We start from the raw sequence: 25,583 nt of genomic DNA, 5'->3' as shown, positions 1-25,583 counted from the left end.
GGGGAGGGTGGCCCAAAGCGGGTAGGTTTTCGAAGAACGCCCGAAAATTGTAGTTTTTGGCGTTTTATCGAAACAATTTTGGTTTTATTTCATAGCAGGGTTATCAAACTTCCAAATAAAAAGTGATTCATGCATTATTTCAAACCCAATATTTATTTATTATCAAATATTACAGACACTTGAAAAACCCACTTTGCCTTTTCAGGGTTGCCAAAGCGAGTAAGATTAACTAATTGCGATTTGGTACATTTGGCAATCAAATATATGAAGTTATAAATGATTAAATTAGTTGACTAGCTACCTACCGTTATAATATATATATAAAAGTTATACTTATCCAATTTAAAGTTGGTCATTTGTTTATAAAACATAAAGAAATAACTGATTAAATTAATATACTAATTAATTGCCATCATAAAAAAATAACTTTTTAAAGTTACACTTATCCAATTGAAATAGAAAATCTAAGTCAGCACATGTTTCAAGAAATTATAAATAAATACATAATTAAATCCTATACCCACTTTGCCCAAAAGCATGTTTTTTATTTCAATAATTATAACCTTAAATTAATAATAAAAAAAATGGAATGACCATCATAGTTTATAGGTGGATAGTGCCAGAATAATGCAATATTATTGACAATAAAAAAAAATATAAGCTGGTCTTTGAGTAATCACAAATTACAAAACTTCATTTTTTTAAAAAAGAATGTATCATTTTTATTTTAAGCCTGGTTGCGCCATGCCGCTTCACTGTTGCTTTGCTAGGACTGATAATAACTCGGGGTGTTCAGATAAACACGACATACGTATTCATTGCTGCTTACACACCATGGGGGGCATACGAAGACCTACCCGCTTTGGGCCACCCTCCCCTATATGGTATAATCCATGTCAATTCAACTAGGGCATTACCTTGATTCTCTTAGAAGTTTTTGAAACTAATATATGTTAAAACTCATGAAAAAGTAAGATCAGGGTATATTTTGGTCTTGCCCAAAAAAGGTTCTGGGCAGAGAGACAGGCTGCCAAAGATGGTAGACTGGGCACAATTTCTCACTTGTGATTTTTGAAAAAATCTTTCAAGTTCTTTTTATTAGGAATGGTACAACATATTTTATTACGGTTTGTTTTATTTAAAAAGTTATTTTTTCAGAGTAAAAAGGTATGCAACATTCTGAAACACGTGTTTGAGTTTTTCTGCTATAGTCATAAAAAATAAATAAACAATAATAAAATAATTAAATCAGTTTTTAAAAAATATTTTTCTCAAAATCGCCAGCAAAAATTTTTTGTTTATTTTTTATAGTTGATTAGTTCTACTGAGCACTATATTTCTGAAAAGGAGAGCTTCCACTTTTTCATTTAAGAGGTTTTAGAGCCATTTGAAAAAAATGACGGTTTTCAGGAACTCGAGAATACGTAAAGAAAAGTACTGAAAAGTCAAAATTTTATTTAGCAGCAAGGTGCCAGAAAACACTACATACAGCAAAACTTACATTTTGAGCCACTTTATCCAGGATATTGATCTTAGTGAGAACAAGGTGGCATATTGCACTAAACAAATCTCTTGGTACTACGCTGAAAGGTTGTGTGGGGGAAAAGGTTACGTTTTGGCTAATTGGCTGGAGACTGCATTTCTGATGTCCTATATATACTTATATTATCATCAAAATTTTTTCTTTAAGAACAACTACTGTTAAAATACAAAAAGTAGGAATGGGATTGAAAGAAAGTTACAGTGTTAATACCTATTGTTAGCCAGGCTTACAACTAACATAAGGCCAACGTGAATAATTCTTTAACTTAAGAACTTTAAAACAGAGCTTTTAAGGATGGTTCTTCCTCATAATAGTTTTTATCTAAGGTGATAGATCCAAACAAGTTATTTTATTGTTTGCTACATATTTATTCAATTCACTACATAAATATTCTCAACTGATATTAAACATGACAAAAATCCCTAGACTGGCAACCCAAGCCCGCCATTTCAAATTTTCCCAGGGACGGGGGGGGGGGGGGGGGGGGGGGGGGGAGATATACACTTGATGTAAATTATACCAAAACCCATACCTACTTGAATGTAAATACATTAATTTTCCAAAGTCAGAGGGAATGGGCAATTGACCCCCCTAAATAACGGACCTGTGTCAAACAAGAATAACAACATTTCACGTCATCAAATTACTTATCAGATAAAAAATTACCATCATTTCAGTTGTGCTGTTAAGCTTCATTGTACAGGAGCCCTGTAAAAATAAATTGAACAAAAATATTGAAAGAAGATACAGATCAGAAATAAGAGTTGGACAAAAATTAAAAAAGATAAATAAACACTAAATTGTCACAGAAAGAGTATTTTTAAATCTTTACATGTTGTAGTCAAACCTGCCTCATGGAATAGCTGATTTTCCTTGCAAAATTATTCTAACAAGCGAGATACTCTATTATCCAAGATCAAAATTACGAAGTTCAGTGCGTTGAATTTTTGTTACATTAAATGGGATATTCTTTTAACTAATATTCCAATAAGCAGGCTCGACTGTATATTAACCACATTGTCATGAATATCATTCAGAAAAATAATAAACAAAAGAGGTCCTAAGACTGATCCTTGAGGAACCCCACTTAAAACACCACTCCATTTAGAATGATTTCCCTTTACAACTATTCTGTTTCCTTCCAGTCAGCCAATTCCTAACTCAACTTAAAAATTTCCCTCAATTCCTATATCAGCTACTTTGCTTAGTAGAGCAACATGCGGTACCTTATCAAAACCTTTTTGAAAATCAACATAAAGAACATCTACTTTTTGTTATTTAAAGCCATGGTAATCCTGTTGTTGAAATGCGATAAATTAGTAGCAAGTGATTTACCTTTCCTGAAACCATCCTGCAAACTAGTCAACAGACTATTTGTCAATTCAATCTGGATTTCTATTAAAGTTTCAAAAATTTTACAAACCACTGAAATCAGCCTTACACGTCTATAATTTCCTACATTAATTTTAGACCCATTTAGTATTTTTTAATTTTCTCTATAACAAAGTTTTCTTTTAGTTGTTTGAAGAGAACATAAAACATATTTGAATAAAAGAATGTTTGTTTGCTAAAAAAGAAATACTGAGTCAAGTGGCCAGAACCGCAGAATAAGGGGAGACTGGGAATATTTGATCCCTGGGGATATATGATCCCACGGCCAAAAATGAACCAAAATCATTAAATAGAGATTTGAAATCTGACAATATTATGTTAAAGTTATACTTGTACATAAAAACTGGCAACATTTTGTTTTCTTCAGCCAGTTTGCTTTAGCTCAAGAAAGAATTGTCTGAATGTGTCAAGGGAAACTTTTTTTTAAGGAAAGCATTTTGAAGTTTACATTATCCATTATATACAACCTTAAAAAAATACCAAAGTGTAATGTTAAAGTATAGACAGTTTTTAACAATTGAGACATATTTTTAGTAAATTGACACTAATTGTCAATACTAGAATGCGTATTGTTTGTAAAATTGCATATTAGAGATACTTGATCCCTTTGTTTAGAGGATGACATACATGATCCCAGGGATCAAGTATCCATATGACAATATAAACAGGACGAAAGCAATATAACTATTGTTTATTTAGTTGACATTAACTTTAAACATTCAAAACCATGTCGACATAATAAAATGTATCAAAGTATTAATGATAGATTTAAACAATCACTGCAGTACATGTGCTAAACAATTAAAATATCAGTTTGCAATTGTTATACACATAACACCTCAAACATCTATAAACATAAACTAATTCTACTGATGAATTATGTTCTTATCAGCCAAATGAGCTTGAACAAGTTTAAAGAGATGTCAAATCCTTGTGGAAAAAAAATGATATTGCTATAGTTAGATTTACAAAAAAAAAAGTGAGTTGCCCATTATGCAGACCCATTAGCGGATGTAATGCAAAGTTGGATTTATGGTGGAAAAGGTAATATGCTTAGTCAAACTATTTTTCCTGAAAAATTGACAAAATATGTGAAGCTGCACACATTCAGTTGGGTTGAGTAGAACTTTAAGAACTACAACAAAGGAATTATTTGCATTTGACTTTTCAGGTTATGAACACATATGCTAGGCTTTCTTTTCTTATTTATAAGTACACTGATGCTTACACTGTTCTTCCCTCTTTTTTAAAATTAACTCGATTGATAAAACTCTTAATTTTATTACTGCAAGACAAGAAGCAAATAAGTTGATAGCGTATACTTTAAAAAAATTGTTAGTTTTATTTAAGAAACATATTGTTCACAACTGTATTGGAGAATAACTAATTGATCAAAAGCATCATAAGTTCATTAAAGTATTGTACTTTTTTTTTTTTACAAATGTCCTAGTGGAATTTAAAACAATGTTATTTTGTGTTCACATTATTATAATTTAATAAAGAAAACTTGAAACAGTGTTATTTTTTAGAAACACTATGCAGAAAACTAAAATCCACAAATAAATTATTGACCTTATGAAAAGTCTCTGTATTTTCTCAGTAGGATCAAGTATATCCCCCATGAAGGGATCATGTATCCCTTGATGTGGGTATACATGATCCCTTTAAGAAATTAAAAAAAAAATTTACCAAAACTATCAGTTTAATTTTAACTAAAAAAAATACTGTCAGATAGAGGAAGAAATTACCTTTGTTCAAGTAAAAAAAACTGATAATTTGCAGCAGAGAAAAAAAATTGAAAACTAAAGTGAGAATCAAGTATCCCCAGTCTCCACTACATTTAACTCTCTGGTTCTAAAGTCAAGGGAACGTAATATCACAATTCGTCTATTAATTCTTCTTTGATGGAAACAATAATAGACATTAAAAAAAATAGATATATATATAGATTATCTATATATCTAAGATGTATAGTCATTTCGATCCAAGAAGCTATTTGCGAAATATTACCATTATTTTTCAGTTTATAAAAAATGCAAAATGGAAGAAATCACAAGTACATTTTCTTGGCAAAACCATAGTACTAACGGAAACGGCATGTAGTATCAAAATGTTACCTCAACTGTATTATGGTTTTAAGAAAAAATCAACAACTGCTCTATGAATTCTTTAACTTTATATGTTACGAAGCTATGATTTTATTAATTACATAATATTTTAAAGATAAACCATAAATAAATTTTAAAAAACTCAATGAGACATAGATTTATTTAATAACCTTACCCTTCTATTATAATTATTATGTGTGTGTGACAGTCTTCCCAATTAAAACCGCTCATTTTATAACATCTCTGTGATAATTATATAGGGTTTAGTATTTAATTGGTTTAGAATGTTAAAGATATTTTACGTTCATATTCAAAGTAAATTAGTGCATTATATTTATGTATTTAAAAGTACAAAATGACAAGTAATTAATGCATTGATGTTAAAAATTGTTAATTATTAATTTTTTCAAAAACTACTGATTCAAAAAGTTCTATTTAAATTCCAAAACAAAGCACAATACATGGGAATCAGTTTAATACATGTTTGATATGTCTTCCATCTCAAGCTATAATATGGTGCAAAGGAATAACGAAATTCTGCATCCCTCGCTGATGAGTCAAAAATTCAATAATTCCAATAACTTGGAATCTCAGTTTTCAGGTTTTCGATGCTCTTGGGGTTTTCAGCATGAATTTTGTTTTTCATATAACCTCACAAAATTGAATTGCAGGGGTCCAGGTCAGGAGTATAGGGTGCCTAATCAATTCCCATATTTTTCGATTTTTGGTACCTTAAGGCAAAAATCCGCTCATTAAAGTGCTCTTCAAGTGCAGTTATAACAGTTCATTGGTATGATGAGGCTGTGAGCCATCTTGCAAGAATCACGTACTTTCTAAATCTTGCTCACTTTAAATTGCTGGAATGAACTGATATTTCAACATTTAAATGAATCTTTCAGAAGTTGTTGTCTTAAGCTTAAAATCAGTCACAGTTCTTTGAGTCACTAGTGTTCACTCTAGGAAAAAAAAGGGCAGGGTGCTGGCCTTTGAAAGGGGCACTTTTTTAAAAAAGGCACTATTTCAACGCAGTGTCCCCCCCCCCACCCAAGACCAATGATGCACCACTCAAAAAGTACTGAGCGCCCCCCTCCCCCCCAAAAAAATTAAGAGGAGAAATAACACTTAAAACACCTTGCAAAAATTCAAACAGTCTAGTCTGCACCATAATCACCCCCCCCCCCCCTCGATCGCCGTCACCACTGATTTTAGTATTAAATATGATTTCATCTAGAAAACGCACTTGTCTGCAGAATAGGGTTAGCTCACCCCCCCCCCCCCCCCACACACAAATGCCAACTAAACTAAGCACATTTTCCATACTCCATAGGAACATTTGGCAAAAATTGAAACTTGGCTTTGGGTGTTTTTCAACACTTTTCAGGCCATAATTTAAACTACCTATAAGAGTAAAAAAAAATTCTAGGCATTTCAAAACCCTGTGAATTTCAATTTAAGAAGAACAGTGTTTAATTACTGATCTCCCCTTTCTACCAAAGAAACTGCCTAGTAATGTGCATTGTGCCATTGAGTATTTTAGTAGACATCAAAATCGTGATGAGTGTAAATTCTCCTTTTTTAAATATACTACACTTCAAATAGAATAATTAATTTAAAATACTGTGTGCAGTGCTTCAAAATGCAGTGGTAGCAAGTTGCAAAACTAAAAAGACTTTATTTGAGCTCTATTTCCTAGTCTTGGAGTTGTTCAAATTCATAACACAAATGTGTTGGCAGATGTATGCGCTCCTAAATGCAATACATAAGCAGCTTGGGCCAAGCTAAGATTTTTATCTCAGACAATTTGTGAAAATTTAATATAACGGCATTTTAATTTTGTGATTTTTTTAAAAATCAATTGCATAATATTTTAATTTATAAAGGAAAAAGAAACAGTGCAAGATCATTTTAGTAAGAAAAAAGCACAAGTATGTCAAAAGTATGGTTTTTATTGTGTCAATAAGTGTTTTAAATAATCTGTTATATGAATCACACAACACACACACACAACACATATAAAAAGATAATAAAAATTCTTAGCAAAAAGGAAAGAATTGAATGAACGCCCAGTCAATGCGATGTTTTTCCATTTCAAACGGTTTTTTGGGGGGGGGGGCTGAGGATGGGGGTTAAAAATCTAAGATATTAAAAAAATACCCTTGCATTTTAGCCCAGTAAGCTTTGTACTATGTTCTTCTTAGGAAACAATCAGAAAGTTAACTTTCCAGAAACAGATGTGAAAAGATTGCTACACAATCACTAGCAATGCACTAAAACTAGCTAGGCCTAATTTCCACGTGCAAACGAGAAACGGACACAAAGGGCTGAAATGTTAGGAAAATGTCCTATTCCCTCTCATTGTTGATTCTCAGAAGATCAAGGATGGGAAGGAATGAAACAAAGATCTCTCTCTTCCCAAAGGACCCTACTCCTTCCCACAACCTTTCAAATACCCACCCTCAGTAGAAGGAAGAACATGCCTTTGTTTCCTACTGATAAACCTGTTTGAATTCTGAGAATCTCATCCCCTCTTTGCTAGGTATTTGCTTCCCCTTTTGTTTATGGGGCCGTTTTCAGGGTGAAATTCTGGGAACAAGGATAAGACATGAGCGTTTTTGCAGACGATCGCTGGACAAATAAAATTGCCCCGATATCGCGGCAGGTCAAAACGATGGTTGAGGCATCTTTTTAAAAACACAGGGTGCAATTTCTTTTTTTTTTTTTTGAAAAGGGCGGGGCGCATTTCGCGATCTAAAAGAAGGGAAGGGCGCATTCTGCTGATATGGAAAAGGGCAGGGCGCTGCGCCCTTCAAAAACGGCCTAGCGAGAACACTATGAGTCACAATTGGGCTGTTGTTCGGATAATGCGATCTAACAATGAAAGTGTGTACAGAAACGCTATATCTCAACATTTTTGTTCGGATAATACATTCTAACAATGAAAGTGTGTACAGAAACGCAATATCTCGACACTTTCACTGAAACAAAAAAAAAAAAAAATCCTCCAACACACTAAATCTAGCCGCCAAGTTTAGACATGATACTCCAAATAGTTTTTGAAGAATTGACATTTCTTTTTAACACGTTAATTAGTGGTCTCCCTGTAGATTTGTTGGCCTTAACGGATCCCAAAAAGCATTTAAAAAACATTATGATGACTGGTTCCTTACAAGATATATCACTAATAATACAACACATATGTTCATCTTGTTCCTGGTTTAAAGTAGATGGCCTTATATATGTTCCCCAAACGTAATTTTTTGCCCTTTCAACTCTAGCAAAAAGATATCAATATCATTAGGTTTATCATTTATGACCAATTCATAGCAATTCAGGGGCAGATCCAGACAGACAGGGATGTCCAAATGCCCCCCGCATTTGGAAAAATATGATGGTTTGGAAATTTTTGAATTTTTCAACTATCAATTTTGTCCACCTTTTCCTAGAGCATCATTTTTTAAGGAATTTTCACTGGGCGACACAAGTTTAACATAAAGGCTGTAACTTTCCCAATAATTTTAATCTTTTCTTAACAAACCTTGAAGGCAACTTTGAGGCATATATCTTGTCGCCTCAAAGTGGTATTAATGTAACCAGTATACTGTTTGTTCTGACCCAGAACAAACAGTAACAACAGTTCTAAGGCGACTGTATAGGACTTCTGGTTTAAGAGGAAGCCAATACGAAACAACCGTGAGCACAATGTTAACTCCAAAGTAAAGGGGGTTCAGAGGTTTCTCCCCTGGAAAATTTTCCAATTTGTAGTCTTAAAAACGCATTTTAGACGATCTTTGGTAATGTTAGGGGAGAAGAGGTTCCGTGACGCTCTCCTGTCTATTTTTCAAAATTGTAGCTCTAAGAATGAACTTTTAGACAATCTCTAATGATGTTAGAGGAAGGAGAGATTTCAGAGCCCATTTAAGGAAATTTTTCTGATTTGTAATCTTAGAAATGAATTTTAATGGTCTTTAGTAATATTAAGGACTCAGGTGTGAGGTTTGGAGCGCTCCCCCAGAAATTGTAGCTCTAAAAAGGCTGTTTTAGACTATTTTTGGGGACGCTAAGGGGAGGAGAGATTAAAAGACCCTCGTTGGTAAGGTTAGGGGTTGAAGAGATTTTGAGGGGCACTCCCAAAATTTTTTCAAAAATGAACTCTTTAAAATGCAAATGTAAGCAATCCATGATTCCTGAGTAACTTTTAGAGGACCAGCAATTTTTCGAAATTGAAGCTCCAAAAACGTAATTCTTGAAGACTTCCAATGTTGTTAGGGAGGGAGGAGTTCTCCCCTGGAAACATTTGAAACTCAAAAGCTTAAAGCAAAATTTATGCCAATCTTGAACAATGTTGGAGAAAAGGAGAAGTGGGGGATCTTCCCTGGAAACTTTTACAAGTTATTTTTTAAAATGGGATTTTTAGACAACCTTTGGTAATATTAACAAGAGGAGTGGTTTGGAGGGTCCCATATTAAAAAGAGAATGAAGAATTACATAGCACAGCATAAAGCCTGGTTAAAACTTAAATCTAACTTTAACTTGATGCGTAATCATTAAATGTAGTTTATTATTACAAACTTTTCATTAACAATTTTTCATTTCGCTGTTCGGATGGAATATTGAAACACATAGACAGGCTAGTAAAAAAATATATAAAAAATATTATAATAAAAAAGGGTTTCTTTAAAATTTTCCATACAAATTTCTTTGAATATTAAGCTTAGAGCTGCTTTCATTTCCAATATACATTAGCATAGGTTTTTCACAACCCAAATTTGTAAGCAAAATTTTTACAGTAGAGTCTCGAAAATTCGAGGTAATTGGGCTAACGGCACCTCGGATTACTGAAAACTCGAATTATCTGGAAAATCCTTCTAGATTAAAATTTCACACTTTTCGATGATGTAAGGAGGAAACCTTTTACTTACTTGTACATTAGGGTGGCCCACGTTACTATGGTAAAAATTGAAGTGTCATAAAAATACCGGGGCACCCTCTAATTTTGTTAGACTTATAGAATAGACTGTTTCTGTGAATTTTTGTTACTGTACTTAAAGTAGAAGGTGGTGTCCAAAGGACCTTAACTAAAGAAAAACCTATAAAATTTGGCTTCACAAGACAGTGCAATACTTTAAATAAATAAAAAGAAAATTCTTCTTCCTATTACTTTTTAATCACTCGATCAATTAAACTTACAAATAGTAAAAATTAAGTTACAATCTGGCACATGCAAACTTGAAAATATAATTTTATCATATAATGATTTGAATTATTTCAAAATTGAGTTCAAAAGTTCCTTTTTTGTGGAAGTTGATGGAACATGTCTTCTATTTCTCTCTATTACTTGCAAATGAAACTGCTTTTCTTCCTCATCTGTAATAAGGAATTTATTATAATCTTTGAAAAGCTTGACTCCTCTTTTGGGAGTATAATTCACAACATTAATCTCACCTATACGCTTTTTTCCTTTGACATACTCTAATCGTTCAAAAATTACAGCAGTGTGTTCTGTTGCAAAATCTGCTAAAGTAATTTCTTCCATATTTTTGTTTCTGAAAACATCAGATCTTGCATGTACTTTCCTCGATTATTCAGATTTGACAGCTAACTTGTTTATGATCTGTTTTTTCTCAGAAGAAATGACATTATCTGAAAATATACCCAGACCAACCAGTTTATCTGATAAATACCACAAGTGTCTTTCTAAGACTTCACTGGCTGCTTTACTTACTTTAAAATCAATTGATTCATATTTTTTTTAAATCCTTCCAAAGCTGCAAGTCATTTGCAGGAGCTTCTGTACTTAAAGGGGCTTCAATCCAGGCTTTTGTGTACAAAAGGGCACCCAACTTTACAAAACTTTAAAGGTCATATTGTTCTTTTTTAGTAAGCTTAAAAACATCTTTCTGATTACGGAAAAGATATATCAGGGTGGCGACAGGAACTGTCAAAAAACGTTCCCTGACTTTTCCCTGATTAAGTTCACCAAATTTCCCTGATTTACGTTACCAATGATAATGGTTTCCTTTCTTTGCTCTATTTGAAATCCATTGTATGTTTGTATAAAATGCAGTATTTTAAACGTTTTAAGTTGTGTAAAGTTGATGAACTAAAGACATATTTTTAAAAGATGCTACTTTTTTAATAAAATGGTTAAAAAACATATTAAATTGATTTTTTTGGAAAAAAAACCCCCGCAAAACAGTATATTAAATTTTTCTACGTGGAAAGATTATCGAAAATTTAAAAAAATTACTTTACTTCCAGAAACCACTTAGCATAAGAATTTTAAGAAACTATTAAAATCACTCTTAAAAACATATGTGTATTTATGATAGAACTAAAAAGTAATTGAAATTATTTTGAACTAAATTTTCAAACAGTATAATAATTGTTGCAAAAATAACAAGTAATAGTGAAAGAATAGAAGTAATGTAGTTATTCTTATATAACTAATTGACATATTTATGCAAAACAGATGAAACCATTTGACATCCATTCATAGGGAGCTTTTCTCTAATCAAGAACATAGGTTTTAATGAATGAATATTTAACTAAGTACACTAGTTAACTATTTCAAATGATTTCAGTATGTAACAAAAAAAAAGCTTAGATTGCTTTTGTAACAAACAACTTTGAAATGCAAGAAAAAAAAAATAGAAAAAAAAAACAATTAGTTAATTTTAAAATATATAAAAGAAGACTACAACTTGATTATAAAATGAAAGAATCATTTAAGTATGAAGAAAAGAAAACCTTTATAATCTGCGGCGACAACAAATAGTATAACGGCAAAAAACAAAGTTTTTTTTTGATTGAAAGTTCAATTTTAGCAATTAAATTAAAAACGCGAAGAAGTAATAACTTTTAAGCTTTTATCAGTATTAATTCAAAAACCAAAGATTTCTTCTTGAAATCACGATTACAGCACGCTTATTACTTCGAGACAATAGAATAAAGGCAAAGGAGCTAGGCATTAATAAAGGCTTCCTCTTTGCCTGTATAGTTGTTTATTTTACGTAGCATTGAAAGCGTGAAAGGAAATTTCAAGCTAGGTAAAATAAACAACCTAACAGACACAGAAGCAATCTTAGGAAGTTCATCCTGTGGTTAATAAGTTAGATTCAATACTTTGACGTTGAGGAAAAAAGATGCACAAATATGCTGCAGTGTATAATCGTACCTCATTAATTTTACTTTTTTTTTTGAACACATAATTGGCGGAAAATGCGTAGGGAATTAGAGTACTTAATTTTGTAAAGCAAAAAAAAAAAAAAAAATTTTTTTCTTCATAAAATCAATTTTCCCTGATTTTTTGTTATTTTTTCGAAATTCCCTGATATTTCCCTGACTTTTCCCTGATCTCACTGATTTCCCTGATCTGTCGCCACCCTGTATATCTTGATATCATACATAAGTTTAACCATCCACCTTGCATGATGAATAGCGCGGGTGCCCACCATTGTATTTTTGGTGGTGTGTTTCCTAGAACAATCATTGTGAGTTCTACGAGTTCCTTGTAATCATCTCTAGGCCAGAATTTTACCGCAGATAAAGTTTTAAGTATTGATACTCTAAAAATATCTGTATCGGTAGTGGGTTCTAAAATTTCAAATTTATCTCTTTCTATTCCATTCCATACAGTTTTAAATCTTTTAAATAGAGGAATTTCTGGAGAATCGGATGGCCCTAAACATAAAGTAAATACTTTTGCTAATATTAGTTCAAACATATGATGGCGACAAGCTAACCACATCAGTTGTCGCTCGACTTTCTGTTCCAAAATAGTACATGCTCCTTTAATGTGACCAGCAGTGGCGCAGCCACGGGAGGGGTTTTGGGGTTAAAACCCCTCCCAGAACACAAGCACATTCATTTCCTCCGTTAAAATCAAGGGAAAAAAGCAGAGTATTTGAGTTTTTCCAAGCGGAATAGGTTTCAACAAAATATCTTACTGCTTTTAATGATCGGGAAGCAGTCAGAAATTACTTTTCAATTCTTAAATATAAAAGTTGTATTTTATGATGAGCAACCCCCCCCCCCCCCCCCCCCCGATATAAGATAGCTAAAATGGTGTCAATGAAGTTCTACAGGGTATCATGGTCCTTCAGCACTTCCATCACTGCACAAATCCTTTTAAGCGGAGGAAGCTTACCGCACCGGATTTTCTGAGGCTCTTAACCAATTCTCATCAAAAGATCGAAACCGTTATTAGCTAGCATTTGACATTCATAAAGACATGAATGTATTTGAGGAGGAGGCTTTAAATGATCTCGTGAAAAACACAGAAAAAATCAATATAAGATTAGAGTAAAACTAATAATAAATATTCTGTGCTTTTTTCCACTTTCTTCGTTTCATAGCGATATCAGTACGAATTATTAATTGTTTTTAAGCAGTTACTTTGACTGAATAATTACTAATCTGTAGAAATTCTTAGATATTGAATAATTACGCATTGTAAATGAATGGGAAAGAAAGCAACAATTTTCGATTTTGAAAACCCCTCCCAGAAAATTTTTCTGGCTGGTGAACACTTTGAAAAACACTGGTGACCAGTGTTTTTCAAAGTTGTATCAAAGCTCATGGCTTGAACTTTGTCAACATGTTCGATTGCTCTAATAAGCTGTAAACAGCTATTGCAATATTTTCTCCGACTCCAGATGTTAATTTTGGTACTCCAAGCAGTTTTTCGTCACCATTTCCAGCTACAGTAACAGCTAAACAATCTACAGTTCCTTCACCTTTAATGTCAGGTAAAATTTTACCATCCCAATGAACAACGATGGGATATATTGGGTTAAAATTTATCTTCAGTTCTTCAGCAATCTCTTGCCGGACCTTTATCCTGTTTCTTTGCAGACTACTACAAGAAAATGAAAGTGATGTAAGGTCCCCTTCAAGAGCAACTGCTATTAGTACTATAATTCTCATTGCTTCACGATCAAAAATTTTAACATGATCTAAGGCACTTATAACTTGGGGATTGATTAAAACTTTTGTTTTTGGTGTAGCAGTACTAACTGTTTTGCTACTAACCTTGTACTCTTTATAGCATGTATTTTTATGCTTCTTCTGTGTCACTGACGATGTAGAAAAACTTTCCTCTGTAAAATAATCTGGTGATAAAGCTTTTACAGCCCTTTCTTGTCTTTCTAAGTGTTCTTTCTTTCATTTTAAAGCTCTTTCATTCTTCACAAAGAATCCTATATCAAGCACTGAAAGAATCATTTTTCTTTCACTGCGTTGATCTTCAAGAAATTTTTTATCCGCCAGTATTTTAATCATGTTCATTGCATCTAAATGTGCAATGTCAAAGAGAAAATTTACATCAGCAGTAAATTCTTGTTCTCGCTGAGTTTTTGAACCTGTTATTGAAGAATCTTCAAATTTTATATTTTTCATGTTTCTTGGGCATCGACTTATAATGGGAATACAGAGTTGAAATTTTGGATGTAGCTAATTAATCACCATTCTAAAAAAATTAAAGGATGCCCAGAGCAATAACTGAAAAAAAAAACTTTTTTTTGGGGGGGGGGGGGCACCCTATTGTACATAGAAGAGGAAGAATTGTCTTTAAAAAAATATTACTACTGAAATTTCAGCATAAATTTTTCTTTTAATTACTTCTAAACGAATTTTGAATTTTTTTCTTCACAATGTCTGTTTCATATTTATGTGTGCAAATTTGTATACAACCAAGCATGCATTTTGACAGTGCCTGAATCCATTTGATAAGTTTTGTCATTACCTCTATCTATGCTTGTATATACAGTGGCTCCCAAAAGTGTTCGTACAGCTACGACTTTCAATGAAATAGGACCCTATCCATTATTTAGAATTAATATTTTGGAATAGGTATTTAATTATAAGATCTATGATAAATTGTCAACAAAACTACATAATTTTTTTTTAAAAATATTAAAACTTAATTTTTTAAAAATCAAAAATCAAAGAGTGCCGGAAATTTTATCTCACAAAAGTCTTTGTACACTTTAAAAAATGTCTATACATTAATGAATAATCTAACTTTTTATTAAGTTAGTATTTAGTAGAATATCATGCAGTATCCTAAACAACATCTTTTAAACGTCAAGGAATATAGATTTCATTCACTTTTTTTTTTTTTTTGCATAATTTATGAGTAAGTGATCAATTACACTCAGTCTTACTGTTTCTAGCTCCATTTTCATTTCAAAGCCGTATTTTCGTAATCTAGCCTCCACATATCTCTAAATATGTTATATTAAGTTCAAATCTGGAGATTGAAAGGGTTATTTCTAAACTTTTGGACAATTTTTGAAGCACTAGACGCAAACGTTGAAAACCTTGTGCTTCTTATCGTTATCTTTGTAAAAAACAAAGTTGTTTCCGATAACCAAATTTTTGGCTAAGAATTTAAAATTGGGGTTCTCCTCTGATATGCCCCCCTCTTGGCGAGATTTTAATTTTTCGCTCGATACGAAAATCGCCAATAAGGCGATAACTTGGCAACCCTGGTTTTGCAACTTGAACGCTGGAAAGTAGTTTCTCTAAGTCTGTTTTTGCACGTGTATGTGTTTTAGGAGGTAGGTGCTCATATGTTTCGCTCTTAGGGAGATTTTAAGTTGAATACTCTAAAATAAAGTTTCAATTCAAACTTTATTTTAGAGTATTCTTTTTCTTGTTGTTTTTTAATGTTAATTTAGTTGAATTTTCTATTTTAATTATGAGTTCGGTTTGTGATGTTGTCCAAATGTATCAATTGAAATTTTTGAATGAATCTTCTTTTTCTTTTTCGTCAGGTCGTCCAACGTTTGGACGTACCGGAGTCCTAAATAGATTTTTTATATATATATTTTATATTTAAATATTTTTGTAAAGTAATAACAAAAAATGGGATAATTTCCCTAAGAGCGGAACATATGTGCACTGCCTCACGTGAGGAAGTAAAAGAAAAGTAAAAAAGGTAAGTGAACATATTTTGAATTATTGTGTTTTTAGTGTGTTTCTGGTAGTTTGTATTTTGGTCTGGTTGGCATTTTTGTAGCACAAAAATGGTGTTAATTTCACATAAAATCTGTGACTTTATTGTATACTGAACGGAGGAGATCTGTGACTTATATCCGACTGTGATGTATATTAAAAGTCGGAGGGATAACGGACCGAGCGGCAGCGAGGTCCTGGCGAGCCCGAGGTCTCATAGTACTTTCGCAATGAGACCGAGGCAGGGCCGGCGAGCCGAGGTCTCATTACGAAAGTACTATGAGACCGAGGGCTCGTATCCCGGAGAAACAACGGAAAAAAATTAATGCATTAATTTCATTAAATAATTAATGACATAATTTGAATTTTTCCTGTTGGCGCTAAAAAAGCATCGCTAAGAACGATGTATGACATATGACGTCATACATAGTTTTCTTGGCGACGCTTTTTTGGCGCCAACAGGAAAAAGTCGCCAAGAGGGGGGTATATCAGATTTGTTCCAAAATTGGTTCTTAAAATATTTAAATGAACAGTATGATTCATTATTCCATCAAAAAATTCCAAACTACCAAGTCCTGATGCTGATACGCACCCTCACACAAGAACACCTTCACAATCCTTATTAACTGGTAAAACTAAGTTCTTAAGATTAGGTTCCTATTTTGTTTTCTTCTATTTACAGTTGTACAACAATTTAACCAAAAATGTTGAATTCATTCTTATCTGTAAGTAAAACATAATTCCAAAATGTTTTGAGCTTATTTATCATTGATTTTGCGACAAAAAGCGTAAGCTTTCTGTTTTTCGCACGGCCATGAAATTTCTGATGGAAAAGGTCCCATTTAATCCAGCTAATCAGAGAAAGTGGCGAACAATTTTAGGTGAAAATTAAATGTAAAAATTTTCATTTAACTATGCAGAAACTTTTAGAGCACTCAAATTTGTATTTTTCATACATTTTTTAACTGTAAATCTCTGATCACGCTTTGTCAACTTTGCGGGTTGAACTTTTCTTACCTTGTTTTCGATCCAATTCTTTTCTTTAAAGCATTTTATCAAGCACTTTACTATAGAATGGAATAAATTAACTAATTTAGAGACATTTCAAACCAATTTATCACTACTGTGCCGAAAAAATTCAAAATTCGAATTGTGTTTGTGGTTTTATACGAATACCAGTCATTTTAAAGTAATAAGTACAATATTAAGGAATAAATAAACAAAAAGTCAAAGCCAAATGACTTTTAAGGATCAAAACAATGCAAAAATAATAAAAGAATGACATATGAGTCAGTGAGAAACAAAGGGATGTAAGTAGACATTTTGAAGTTTTGAGTAAATCGCGTTTAAAGATCAGATCCCAGGTAGGCTTTCAGTGAAATCTTTTTGTAAATCAAGTTGTATACCGGAACCTAACAGGGCTACTAGTACTATATCTTGCCCCAAGTTAGAGCAGGGGTTCACCTACCATTTGTTCTGGTTATTTCCAAATTTTTAATTTTGCCACTTGAATCCCTTTGCTTCCCTGCCTCATATGATAATTTCAATCATGAATTTATTCGAAAATATTTGAGTGTACAATTACTTTTGTGACATATTATTTCTGTGTCTCTTTGTTTTTTGACCCATTTCAAAAAGAAGATCTGTCAATATTTTGAAAAAACTACAGGGTTTTATTTAGAATAACAATGTGAAAAAATATTGGAATTCATATTGGAATTCAGTTTTGCATTATTTTGTTTTACTAAAAAATTTCAAAGTGTACGAACACTTTTGGGAGCCTCTTTATGTCGCATAACACAAAAACGGTTAGTTGTAAAAGTTTTGAAATTTCGTATATATGATTCGTATCATATGCAGGCAATTCCGGCTACAACGCGATCCGACTTACTCGAAATGGCCATAACGCGATTTTTTCCTCGGTACAGAATTTTAGACCGAACGCGAATTCTCTACCCACAACACGAAAATTTTCCAAAGGGAATCGCGGCGTGTAAGTATCGGCTTAGTTATTGGATACTAAAAAAAATTTCGTGAATGGACCTTCATCCCTTTGGCATCACCGAGAGCGGAAGTTCCCACGCCATACTAGTCTGAACATCGCTTATACAAATAACTACTCCTCATTTTCCATTAATTTTTTTCATTCTATACGAGGAAGTTGATGAAATATAATGACACCTAAGAGCGCTGTTTCATTTAAAGTTTGAAGATAGAATGAACAAGAGAAAGTTTCTGACAATTAAAGAAAAGCTAAAGATTATGTGCTTGAACAATTATAAATGCGTCGAAGGTAGGTATGAGTGAATTTTCCATATCTGCAATTAAAAAGCAAGAAAAGGAAATCTGTAAAAGTTCACCGAGTAGTTTCTAAACAAAATGTAAAAATTATGAAAATGGAAGCTGCTCTTGTATTGTGAATTTAAGAAACCAGGAAGAATGGAAACGTTATGAAAGAACTGGTGAAGCAACTGTATTGCGCATTTAAAATTATATAAGAATAACCTCTTGGTCACGCAGCATAAATCATCACCATCTGCGCCTTTTTAAGTTAAATATCATTACAGGATCTATTGTACAGTTAACAGTACAACTATAGTGCATTTGGTTTTCTTACTACATAATGAACGTACCATAGTGGTTTATTTTACGTCTTTCTTTCCCATTGATCATTGATTTTGTGCATCGTTGCAGTTTTTTTATGTTGAATAAAACGTTTTTTTTTTAAATATAAATAAAAATTCAGTTTTTTATGTGAAAAACAGTAATGTATAATTAAGAAAAGGTTTTTAACAGTTTGAGGTGGTGTTTACAAGTGTCTTTAATTATATGAGTATGTTTATAAAAGTTTTTACAGATACCTACCCTTTTCCACAACGCGAAATTTCGACTTACGTGAGGGATTTTGGAACGCACTCCTCGTGTAAGTTGGGACTCGACTGTATAGATATGTTGTCAAACTTATATTTTTCCCAATCGGGTATTCCAAAAGGCAAGTTGCATTCTTTGTGGGTAATCAATGTCAAGTTATTTTTTTTAAGTCACCTCTTAATCCGTATTTAATAGTCGATGAATATTTCGTGTCACTTAGGTAAGGAGTGTTTTTGTGACCAACCTCTAAATGCATTTTTTATTATTTACTGCATAATTAAATGAGTTAGACAATCAAAAGATTTCTCGTTTTAGATTTTAAGGAAAATCATTTTTTTGGAACTAAAAAATTTAATTGAATACATAAAGTAAGCACCTAGAATTAGACGGAATCCCGAATTTTCGAGACTCTACTGTACTTTTAATTTGAACATTAGAAAAACTAAGTTTTTGACATAAAAAAACAGTTAAAATATGAAAAAGAACAACACAAAAAGCGTTACATCATACAGAATCTTTGGATCTAATTGCGCTTATGTTTTTTCTCAAATTGAATTTCCTTTAGTTTGAACTTAATGTCACATACGATAGTTAATCTGTGTAGATCAGGCCCGTGTCCAGGATTTCATAAAGGGAGGGGTTGAAACTTTTTGCCTTTAACTTACGTTGTCAAGGGAAAACTAACTATTGTTAATTTTAGTTCGATAACTAGGCTTTTTTTAAACGTTTTGTGTGTTTTTTTAAAAGAAATCTTATTTGTTCGGTTGAACATTTTGTAAAAGCGGAAAAAAGTCACACATATTCCTTTTATGCCACCTAATGTCAGTTTCTTTTTTTTTCTTTTGTTTTTCCATCAAATAACATTGAACAGGAATTTAATGAAAACAAAAATTTTATTTAAAAAAAAAATTGCTGTTTCGCATAGAAACATTTTTGTATTGTGTGAAACGACTAATTCATCCAACACTAAAGACGTACCATATAAAACCTAATAGAAAGCAAAGTAACCATTTTCCCTGCCCCTAAGTTTTTTTTTTGGCTACATCATTGTCTAATATTCTTTTAAATAATTTTCCCCTGCATGCTTACAGCATTGCCGGACTCTTTAGCCATTCCTCCATCGTTAATTTTTTCAAGCACTTAGAAGCGAAGGTGCTTGGGAATCCTACAATTGAGGAAAATGTTAATTGTTAAAGATGGGGAAATATTAAAGAGGGTGAATACTGTATCAGAGTTCAACTCTAAAATTAATTAAAACTTAAAATACGTTTTGGAAAATCATTTAATGATTCATTGATTTCTTTTTCAATGGGAGGGGTTTAACCCCTAAAACCCTCCCCTTGGACCCGGCTCTGGTGTAGATGTTAATTACTAAAACAACTTACCACTTCTTAAGTCGTATGTGTACCTTCCAAAGAGACCGGAAACCATCCATTCTTGTTCGCTCGGTCATAAATCTTTCGGACACTTCTCAACGGATATCCCTGTTCTTTCCCTCATGAAAGGAGTAAATACATCTAACAAGACGAGTCCATTTTGCAAAATGAACCAAAATATTTGGATACTTGCTTCAAAAGTTGGTAGCTTTTGTACAACAGGGCAGGGGCGTAGCTAAGGGGGGGGTTTTGGGGACAAAAACCCCCCCCCCCGAAAAGTTAGTCTCAAAAAAAAGAGAAAAAGAAGAGAGAAGTGAAAGAAAAAAAAAGAAGAAAAGGAAAAAATTCCAAGCGATTATACATATATATATATATATATATATATATATATATATATATATATATATATATATATATATATATATATATATATATATATATAAAAGAAGTAAACCCCCCCCCGAAAGTCGGGTCTAGCTACGCCACTGCAACAGGGACTTCCATTCCTTTGAAATCTGGCGGTCCTTACAACTAAAAATGCTCGGAAACACTGGCCTATAAGCTTGCTAATATTTATAAATCCCACGGTGACAAGCATTAAAAGATAATTCACATATACCTTGACACATGCAAACGCATTTTCGATTTTTTTTTGAATCCTGAATTCAGTTCATGTCATTTCATCTGGCGCTATCGCACGGTAAAGATAAGAAATATAGGACATAGGCCTCTCCTTTTCGATAGTCATGAAAACAGTAAATGAATATTCCATGACTTTTCAATGCCTTTCTCCAAAAGCGCGATTTGTGAACTATGTATGGAACCATCTAAGATGATATGACAGATGAGACGATGGGTTGAGGCGTATTTTCCACTTTTTTTTGGGGGGGGGGGGGAGGGCGGTCTTCTATTTAGGGGGTGAACCCTCGCTCTAAAGGGGGGGGGGCAAACCTGTCATCTTGATAGGGTCAGGATCACTTTCAGCGTTTGTTTAATCGCAGTTTTAAACTGTGTTTTAACCTGTTTCATTATTCGAACACATAATTTTTAGCCCATTTTGAGAGTCAAGGCAGGGGTGCCCACCCGGGGGGGGGGGGGGAGGGGATCATGCATGTCGCTGACTGCACCGTTGAAATTTTTAGAAAGGGAAGTTTTGAGGGTTTTTTTCCCTTTTGTGGGGGCTCTTTTGCATTTAGGGGGGGTTTTCGCGATATTTAGGGGGGTTCGCCTTTGTTCTTAGGGAGGGCACCCCTGGTCAAGGAGTGGATTAAGGGATTTTTCAAGGAGAGGGCGATTGATTTTCATTAGTTACCTGCTACTAGGTTTCTAGTTCACACATGCATAAAGGTTCCCTTGGAGTTTTCAAAAAAATAAATAAATAAATAAATAAATAAAATAAAATAATGTAGTTGTGGAGGGGAGGGGCAGGTAATCGAATCTATTCTGTTCTTTTTATATCACCAATGGTTTTCCAAAATTGCCTTTTTTGGATCTTCACTTTCGAAAAAAAAAAACCTGGGGAACGTTCCAAAAGTCTAGCACCATCGAAAGTCGTCGGAAAGTGCATTATCTGCGACTTTATTATCGTATCGGTGATCCTTCGGAGAAATGTTTTTGAACCCCATTCCTTCTTTAAATTTAACGAGACGGTCCACAGCTAGGGATGCCTCCCCTCAAAAGGGCAAGGGTGCATCCCCCTCAATATCGTGAAAACTTCCCCAAAAGCAAGAACCCCTCCAAAAATGAGAAAAATTCCCCTCAAAACACCCCCCTCTAAAAACTTCAATGGCGCCAGTCTGCGCCATGACCCCCCCCCCTAGGAGGGCACACCTGTCTACAACGTCTTCATGAATCATGACTTCCACTTTGAAAAATATCCAGCGGATGACCTCTAAATCTTTCCCTATCCCGCTAGCACGGTCTAGGAAGATTGGGCGCCGCAGGCACAGTCCATTGGGTGCCGAGTATTTTGGGCGCCGGGAACTTTGAGCGCCAAGTATTTTGGGCGCCGAGCATTTTGGGCGCCGAGCATTTTGGGCGCAGGGAACATTAGGCACCGAGCATTTTGGACGCCGAGCACATTGGGCCCAATGTTCCAGGAGTCCAAAGTGCTCGGTGCCTAATGTTCCCGGCGCCCAAAATGCTCGACGCCCAATGTTTCCCGGCGTCTAAAAATGCTCGGCGCCCAATGTTCCCGGCGCCCAAAATGCTCGACGCCCAATGTTTCCCGGCGTCTAAAAATGCTCGGCGCCCAATGTTCCTGGCGTCCAATCTTCCCATTTCGATTCTCGCATCACCGAAAATCATCTAAAATTGCCTTTTTGAAATTTCAATTTCGAAAAACTTCCAGAGGAGGGAGTTTCGAACTATTCCTTCTTCTAATACACTGCTCGACATTGAAAATGCAACACCAAGAAGGAGTGGTCGGAAAGTGATGAAATTTGGAAAAAAGACAGAGACAGCAAGGAATAATAAATGATCTTAATTTCAAAATGATAGGCAAAATACAGAGCGAGAATGGCGTCGACTCAGTAGGATGTAGGACCACCGCGGACAGCGATACACGAAGAAACACGTCTAGGCATAGAGTCAATAAGGGTGCGGATGGTGTCCAGAGGGATGGCTCTCCATTCCCTTTCAACCGTTTGCCACAGTTCGTCTTCTGAACGAGGCAGGGACACAGTCCGCAAACTTCGTCCAATCACATCCCACACATGTTCGATTGGTGACAGGTCAGGAGAGTATGGTGACCAGGGAAACATCTGTGTTCCTTGGAGAGTATGTTGGCAGTGCGAGCACTGTGTTGTCGGGCGTTATCCCGCTGAAAAATTGCATTAGGTAACCCTTGAAGGTAAGGGATTGCCACTGGCTGCAGCACATTATCTAAGTATCATTGGGCCGTAATAGTGCCCTGAATACCAACTAGAGGTGATATGGATTTGTACGCAATTGCGCCCCAAACCATTATGCCACGTTGTCGTACGGTGGGACGTTCCACAGTTACTGTTGAATGAGATCTGTCTCCACAACTTTTTCGTAGTCGGACGTTTTTTATTACATGTGTACACACACGCACACACAATTATGAAAAAAAAGAAAGAAAGGAAAAAAAAAAAACAATATTTGTAACGCCATGCTTTTATAGAGATAGTAAATATTTTTAAACATCATAAAACAACCATTCAAACTATTTTTTTAACGCTTGCAAGTTGACCAATTAGGGATATTTTTATCATTCCTGCTTATAACAGTAGCTTGCTATATAATATATTCTGCATAGTCAACGAATTAAAAAAATTGTAATACCGTGTCTGTGTGCAGTTTCAAAGACAGCCGAAAAATTACTCTTTATTTTTTAACTTCTAGAAGAAAGGAAGCTGTTCGAAGAAGACATTAATCTCTGTCACGTCTTAATAAAATTTCCTGATTTTCGCATTTTCTTTTAATCAATAGGCACATTGGTGTCCATTCTAATCAACAACTATGCCCCCCCTCCCAGTCTAAATTCTGTGAAGATCTCCAACAACGAGACCCTCTCGATAAAGAGAAAAAAATCCTAAAATGAACACCCCTAAGAATTTCAATGACCCAGTCTGCGCCATGACCTCCACCCCCTTTGGTGAGCACCCCTGAGTAGACAAATTCAGGGCAACACCTTTAAAAGTACTCTAGCCAGGCTTTTGATTCATCTCTAAGCCCCTTGCAAGTTCCACCAAATATCATATGAAAAAATCCTATGGGAAATTACACAAAAGGATTTTATAGCTACAAGTGAACTCCGCCTCCTGCTCGTTTCGCTTGCCAACCCCCGTTTGTCACTTGCGGTCACCTGTGGGAAGCTGATAATTTTAATGCTTTCTTTTTGTTATCAATTCATACCTCCGGTCCCTTATGATTTAGAATAGTGAGACAGGGCAGAATGACTTTCTTTAGATTTCCAGATACCCTTTATCTAATGGTACTATCAATATTGATCTCGTAGACATTGATAGTCCCGAGGAAATAGGGTTACAACAAGGGTTCTCAACCTTTTAGGCTCTACGCCCCCCTTCAAACACTGAGCTCACGAAAGAGCTCACGCCCTTCCCCGCCCCCCCTCCCCCCGACAATACGAGGACACAGTCAAAATTTTAAACTGAAGCTAGTTGGGACAGCTGAAGCAGGTTATTGAATAAAAATATTGATAATTACGTAAACAAATTTAATATTGCTACGCATAACTTTGTTTTGAGCGTAATCTTATTAGAACATATGAAATTAAAGAACTGAATGCAAATACATTGGAAGCAATCTAGGACCTAGATGGAGTGATTATCAACTTCTAACATTACTAAAATTTACAAAAATGAAGAAGAACATGTAAAAGTTGTTTTTGTAACCATTGAAAATCATTTAGCGATGCTGGCAAAGAATTTTAAAAATTATGTTCTTGCTGACGACAAACTGGTAGCAAGTTACGAGTGGATTAAAGATCCATTTCATAAGATTCCCGAAGGATTCTCCATTGATGAGGAAGAAAAATTCAGACTTTGCGACAAGTGCCGAAACCAAAAGACAATTTAATAATAAATCACTATTTGAATTTTGGTCAAGAGCCGAGGATTCTTTTTCTGCACTAAAAATAAGGGCATTTCGCATTCTATTACCATTTTCAAAATCCTACCTTTGTGAAACTGGATTTTCTGCTGTAGCTTCTTTGAAGACAAAATATAGATCTCGGCTAAATATAGAAACAGAACTGAGAGTCTCTATTTCTAATATTAAGCCTTCCTTCGAAAAATTTTGTTCTTCAAGTCAGGCCCAAGGAAGTCACTAATAATTACGAAATTTCTTTTTAATTTGGTATGTTTTAGCAAGTGAGTTTTGATTCAGAAGTTGCTTACGTTATTAAGATAATTATTAAATACGTTGAAATATATTTTCTTTTCTATTTGTATGCTTTTTTTCAGTCAGTTAATCAATTCTTTTTAATAATATTATTTCTTGGATATTTTCGCGCCTCCCCTCGAGTGTGTTCGCGCCCCCCCCTAATAGGGCGCACCTCACAAATTGAGAATCACTGGGTTACAGACACACGACAGACGCGCACAAGTTTTAATAATATATCAGGGAGTTCCACGACAACCTGGGGTGCCGTAGGACTAGGCGAGGGGTGCGCAAAGTGACCACGATATCAAATATCTGTTGTTAATTAAACAAAACAATGTAGTTGTTATTCATCAGACTCCACCCCCTTTTCTTATAACCATTTAATATTAAGAAGAAATGATCTATATTATGAATATACGTAATACTGTAAGATGTTAACAAATTTGGCTGGTTATAAGGCATCAGTAT

General features: G+C 34.2%; 1 protein-coding gene across 1 annotated transcript in view; it reads right to left on the bottom strand.

Annotated features, from left to right (window-relative positions):
- The window catches only part of LOC129231052 (glycine dehydrogenase (decarboxylating), mitochondrial-like), an 84,622-nt gene that overhangs the window by 17,280 nt on the left and 41,759 nt on the right, over positions 1–25,583 (bottom strand). The window contains exon 14 of the mRNA XM_054865300.1: positions 2,210–2,251. Coding sequence (XP_054721275.1) covers positions 2,210–2,251 — 42 coding nt within the window. The remainder of the gene's footprint in view (positions 1–2,209; positions 2,252–25,583) is intronic.

The sequence above is a fragment of the Uloborus diversus genome, chromosome 10 (assembly GCF_026930045.1).
Source record: "Uloborus diversus isolate 005 chromosome 10, Udiv.v.3.1, whole genome shotgun sequence".
Taxonomy (NCBI): domain Eukaryota; kingdom Metazoa; phylum Arthropoda; class Arachnida; order Araneae; family Uloboridae; genus Uloborus; species Uloborus diversus.
Note: the sequence above shows the minus strand (reverse complement) of the source record. Positions and strands in the feature narration are given on the sequence as shown.